The 6,000-nt window shown below is 43.4% G+C and overlaps 1 protein-coding gene across 1 annotated transcript in view; it reads right to left on the minus strand.

Moving 5' to 3' along the window:
- The window catches only part of gabra4 (gamma-aminobutyric acid type A receptor subunit alpha4), a gene marked incomplete at its 3' end in the record, with an annotated part of 28,224 nt that extends 23,059 nt beyond the window's left edge, over window positions 1-5,165 (minus strand). The window contains 3 exon segments of the mRNA XM_012854815.3: window positions 1,329-1,396; window positions 4,333-4,451; window positions 4,539-5,165. Of these exon segments, the coding sequence (XP_012710269.2) occupies window positions 1,329-1,396; window positions 4,333-4,451; window positions 4,539-4,627 (276 nt within the window). The 5' untranslated portion in view covers window positions 4,628-5,165.
- Between the last annotated feature and the right edge of the window lie 835 nt (window positions 5,166-6,000).

The following is a 6,000-nucleotide window of genomic DNA, read 5'->3' on the forward strand; positions in this document are numbered from 1 at the left end:
TTAAGGTGCAAAGCTATCGGAGGCTAATGTGGCTAATTATAGAACAGGCTATGGAGAAGCCAGACTGAAGCTGACAGCTAGAGAAGGACAGAAATCGTATAACACTGTTGCTGAAGATATTTGCATGGACCAGAGCCTTTTTTAGTCTGTGAAAAATTCACCGCCGGATCCGAGTTTGTGTAGAAATACAACTTATTTTAGCATAGACAAGAGGTGTGTAACCTTTATACAGCCCAAAGACACATTTTTGCCCCCAGTCTAGCTAAATAAAAGTTGTTCAGAGCTTTTGGGGAAAAAAAATAACTTATAATTTTGATAAAGATCTACCAGAGGAAATTTGTTATCGATCAGAAGCTGAGTTTTATTTCTATTTTTAGGTTTTAAAATAAAGAACAAGCTAGTACTTTTGCTAAAGGGGAGAGGGATGTCTGTGGTTCCCTCCTGGACCTGTTGCCCGTCGGATTAGCGGAAGCCAGTGGGCGGGTAGGTGGCTGGATGTATAAACGGACGGATGCATGGATATATTTTCTACTGTAGGATTGGGATATTTGTGTAAAAATTACTAAAAGCACATAATTTTCCAACCTGATTACAAGAAAAATAGATCTACAGATATATATATAGCAGGTACGTCTTGTGTCATTTTGCGTTGGAAATTCAATTTCATGAAAAATCTCAAAAAGTGGCATTAGATGGTTCGTTATCATTTTTAGCTAAAGCTTTTAAGACCCATTGTGAAAGGCCCGAGGAGCCACTTTGTGCCCCGGAGCCACAGGTTGAAGACCCCTTGTGTGGGGATCCTTTATTCATCCCACAGTAGTAACTTTTATCTGTATCATCTGTGAATTAACCGTCAACTAGAAACATACAGTGACAGACTTAAGATATGCAACTGTAATAAAATAAAATGACTACCTGACTTCTTTTAGGTTCATAGCAAACATAGACCCTGATTACATGTAGCCTATACAGCTACTGGATAAAAAACATCGATAAAATTCTGCATTTCCAGTCCAACAACAAGTTTTTAAGAAAGACGTTACTCCTGGTCAAAGTATGCATTGAAGCAACTTAGTTGTCGTCTCTCAATGACTTGACATCCTTCTTTAGAAGCAAGTGTCACCAAATACTGTATTTCTGGCATAGAGAGCCTAGATGTGGGGTACTTGAATAATTATAGCTCACATGTATTGCAGTCCAGGCAGTTCTTTGAGACATGCACATTGCGCACAGTGATATCGTGACAACAATATATATTTGGCACAAGAAATTGATCAAACCAAGAAGAGACTCCAACATGATGAAAGCACTGGTATTTAGCTACGTACCATTTCAACATCTGAGACCGGCCCAAAACTCGTCACGTAAATGTCAGTCTTCACCTCGGTCACAGGACCTGTTGGGTCAATTAGAAAGACAACCTTCAACATATTCATTGGTGTTTCCCAGCTCACCTCGGCTGAGGTTCCATCCCGTCTGAGAAAGTCATGCGTCTTATTCAAGAAGGTGTTAAAAGCTGTTTGAAGGCCTCCAGGCCATCAGAATCAAATTTAGGAGACTCGCAGTAGCTCATCGTTTCTGGAGCTGTACAGAAGTCTGCTTAATGCAACGGGGGAAATAGCTCAAAACATGTAAAAACATAATCCTGTTTGATTTTTTTCCCCCCTCGTTGAATGCATATAGCGTCTCAGCGTGAAGACGAGCTGAACGTGTACGCCTGCATACGGACATTCCTGTTGACAGGCTGCTCTGCACAGTAAACCAGTTCTCGCTGCTTTCCAACATGAATATTCAGCAGACATCATGCATGAAAACCAAATCCATACTTTTACCTCTTGAACCGAGCGTTATGCATTTGTCCTGAAACATACAGGGATTATGTAACCGCCCTCACTCAAATGCACAACGCACGCACCGAGGCCCCTCTTTTAGAGAGGCAAAGCCGTCACAATGACAGCGTTAAGAGTGGGACACGTTTTAGCAGGCGCTGCATTGTCAATTTACAGAGCAACATGCACCATATAATGCAAAAAAAAAATATACATGTTGCCATTTTTTTGGATTTATCCTTCATGTTTTATTTCAACCCCTTTTTTTCTACAAAGGTATTAGCCTTTAATTGAGGGTTTCAAGGTTTGTCGCAGATTCACTGCCAGATTTAGGACTAGGTCACTCTAAAACATGAATGACATGTTTTGACCTAAACTACTGTTTAGTAACTCTGGCTGCAGATTTTGAGCCCTTTCCCTGCTGTGACAACAACCTCAGTCTCAAGTGTTTTGTAGCGTCTAACAGGATCCCTTCCAGGATGACTCTGTATTTAGCTCCATCCAGCTTCCCATCGTCTCTTAAAACGTTCCCAATGGGCGCTGTAGACAACCGTCCCCACAGCATGATGCTGCAATCACCAGGTTTGCCATCGGGTATGGCACATTCGGCATCATGTCCAGAGTTGGCTTTCAGCCACACATAGCCTCTATGCATCGTTAACTAGCTTCCCTGTCCCTGCTTAAACATTCTCGTTTCTTTTTGCTGCTCCCCCAGAGAAAAAAAAGGAGGTCTGCAGAGTCGGTAGCTAACAGTATTCCTTCTGGGCGGATAGTCAGAGAACCATCATGTTGACGCAATGATGTGCTTGGTGGATTTCCAAAGGCTGAATGCACTTAATTATTTATTTGAAGAAGTTGAGGGTCTTGGGATCAAAAAGAGTGACCTGAATTCTTTTATTACTTGCTCACTGCACTTTTTGGCATTTGCAACTATTCTTTCCTGGTCATCCGTCCATTCACTTGAAATGTTTTAGCCTTCCGTGAGTAACTTAAACAAGCTTTTACCCTGCTGAAAGATTTGGTTGGTTGGTTGGATCAACATTGCAATCCCTTAAGGATCCATGATGGGCTTATTGCCCCAAGAGCACAATGACAGGTTTAAAAATACATCGATTTATGTACAAAAAAAACAAGTAAAACATTTTTTTCAATTGAAAGCAGGCTCACGGTCATGCTTTAACTGAATACGTTTTGCTGTTTGTGTCTAAGCTGGGGTCTCAACCATGCAAACTTTAAATATAGATAACAAGAATTAGCCCGTGACCCCATGAAGGATTAAGCGGTTTGGAAAATGGATGGATGGAAGAATTAGCTTAATTTTCCATGGATATTTGTGAACAAATGAAGTCTAAACTCTCCCAAGTCTGTAAAAAAATTCTCTTTGTGTTTGGGATGTCAGATTTAAGATTTTCCAAGTTCCTGGTCTGATACATAACAAGATTTCCCCATAACATCTTTGTGTCTGGGAAAGTTGAATGTTCCCTAGGAGCCCTGAGGTTAGTATGGAATACGAGGCCAGACCTGTAAAACATCTGAGGCTTGGTATGGCAAAAGAAAAAAACGCATTGGCACACATGGAACACAGCCTCTATCTGTGAACATGTTTCTTTGGTATCTGAACCATTACATGGATAAAGATACATTGTTATTTGCTAGTATTGCTAACAGCAGTTAGCACCACAAGAGTAAACATATGCTTCACTGGATTAGTCTCCGAAGTCTGAGCTCAGACCTGCGGACGGCGTCCCACCTGGGCTCAGGCTGCATGTACTAACTACCACTAGTGAAACATGACAATAACATGGAATTTCTTCCAATGTTATGCATTCAAACACTAAAGGAACATGTTCAGAGGGAGATTGCACAGTGCTGTGTGCCATTTGTTTAACCATTTTTCCCCACTTTTTGGCAGGTGCCACATCCATATTGGCTGCTGGAATACTTCTAACTTTCTCAGGGACTTCTTCTTGTATTTCTAACCGTGAATCTGGAAATGTATATTACCCAGCACAACCGCAGCAACCCACCAAACTCCCACTGCTTTTCTGCGTTTCAACAAGGAGTGACGTCATTCTGAGCTTTGACTCCAGAAACCAACTGAATGCAGCAGAACTGAAGGGCAGGGATGGATGGCACTCTGCTTAGGGCCTCAGAAAACCTTGGGCAGGCCCTGCACAAAAGTTGTTGCTTGCATTTTCTAATGTAGCACAAACGTTGGGGAGGAGCTTTCATAGGATAAGTGTAGGTAGAAGTGAAAACTGAATTTCTGTCAAGCAATTCTGACCTTTTTGGGCTCGTTGTGTTCAAACAGCTGCACTTTTACGCCTCCGCGGACAAAATGCCGTTTTAAACTATCTTTGGCACGCAAAGTAGGCCTATGAACATTTTAGTTCTCGGTGTTTTCATTTTAGTCGTGAGATCATATCCAAAGCGGCACGAAATCGTGTTTGGAATTGCATGATGTTTGTTCTGTGGTGCGCAAAAAATGCGCGTCTCTAAATACCTCCGAATCCAGGTCGAAGCCTGTTGTCATAGCCGTCCAGAAGTCGGTCCAATATCCGAGTAAAATTCTCCGGGTAAATCCTCTCATCCTTCTTTGTTTGTCCCGAGATGCTTTTCGCACTAGGAGGGGGGGAAAGAATTAAAAAAAAAAACTCAACTTTCAGGGCTGAACTGATCCGGACGGTCAGGTTTCTGCGACGCACTCACCAAGTCGTCAAACAGAAAAAGTAGAACAGGGTCCGAATAAACGCGGGTCGCGTCGCTGTCACCATCTCCTTCTTCTTTGCGGACACCATCCTTGCATGCCATACTTTAAGCCTCTTCACATCTCACCGCGCCAGCCGCCTGGGTCCCGGAGAAAGACTCGGAGAGACGCGGCGGCGGCGGTGGCGGCAGGGCGCAGCGGAGCGGAGCGCAGCGCAGCGGCGCTGGGAGGGTGCTGGAAGTTGTCTGGGGCTCTCTGCGGTCTCTCCGCCAAACGCGCAACACAGTCTCTCTCTCTCTCACGCACACAGCCAAGCATACCTTCGCCCTCCAACACCGGGCGGTCGCCTCCAGTCCGGATCCACGGTGCCCCAGAAAGGACCCTTTTCTCTGTCTCACATTATTTCTCTCATTACTCCTCTGTCAACTCTTCTCTCCGTCTGTCGGCTGCCTTCTTTCCTTCTCGCACAATAGACGAGAGCACATTTCTGAGGAGCAGTCTCCTCATCTCCACTGCTCCAAGCCCCAGCCTCCCTGACGCCCTCCCAGGGGCGCCTCCAGAAAGTTTTGCCAGATGGAGGGCACTAATAAATGTGGGGTGGCACGCCAAGATCAATGAAGAGAAAAGAATTTCTCTGGAAGATCCTCAGGGATATTTTTTTAAACAACCTAACACTCAGCCCCTGCTGTCGTGGAGCTACCAAGCTATGAACCTCAGCTATGGACTTTAGGCCGTTGTAAGACATGAATGTGCCTTCATCTAAATCAGTGTAGATTGGGTTGCAGGTTTAGCTCCATTTTCCTGCTGGAAGCTGAACCTCTTTTAGTCTTTTGCAGCCTCAAACAGGCTGTCTTCCAGGTTTGTCCTGCATTTAGGTCCATCCGCCCTTTAATTTCCATGTCTTCTCTGAAGAACAGCATCATGTTGTCATCACTTTGTGTCATTGCGGTGATGTTCTGCTCGGAGTGATGTACCGTGTAGGTGCCAAAAAAGTTAAAGGTGCACACTCACGTTATTTGACTTGTTAAAATGTATACGTCAGTAGCTCACTCTGGTTGCATACAAAGTTTTTGTGCAAGATTTTCACCTCCTGCTGTCTTATTAGTTGTTATTTTTGGTGTTTTTGCTTTGTTTTTGCTCTATTTGTTAACAAATAAAGCCTGTCGTGTCGTGCGCCTGCGCAGCAGGGGTTAAAACAAGGAAGCAGCTAATGGTCATTAGCATCTCCCAGCGAAACAATGAAGAAAGGTTCAAGATCCAGTGGAAAAAAAGTGCAAAACAATGTGATTCCAAATTATTTTTCATCTCAAAAAGGACTATCAAAGCACAATCAATATGGAGGCTTGCTGGATATTACCTTATTTTATCATGATCAACCTGCTTTTGGTCTTTTTTTTATAACCATATTACATGACTATATACCTTTAAACTTTGACATAATCTGACCAGAACACCATCACAGGT

Source organism: Fundulus heteroclitus, chromosome 23, assembly GCF_011125445.2.
Source record: "Fundulus heteroclitus isolate FHET01 chromosome 23, MU-UCD_Fhet_4.1, whole genome shotgun sequence".
In the NCBI taxonomy this organism is placed as follows: domain Eukaryota; kingdom Metazoa; phylum Chordata; class Actinopteri; order Cyprinodontiformes; family Fundulidae; genus Fundulus; species Fundulus heteroclitus.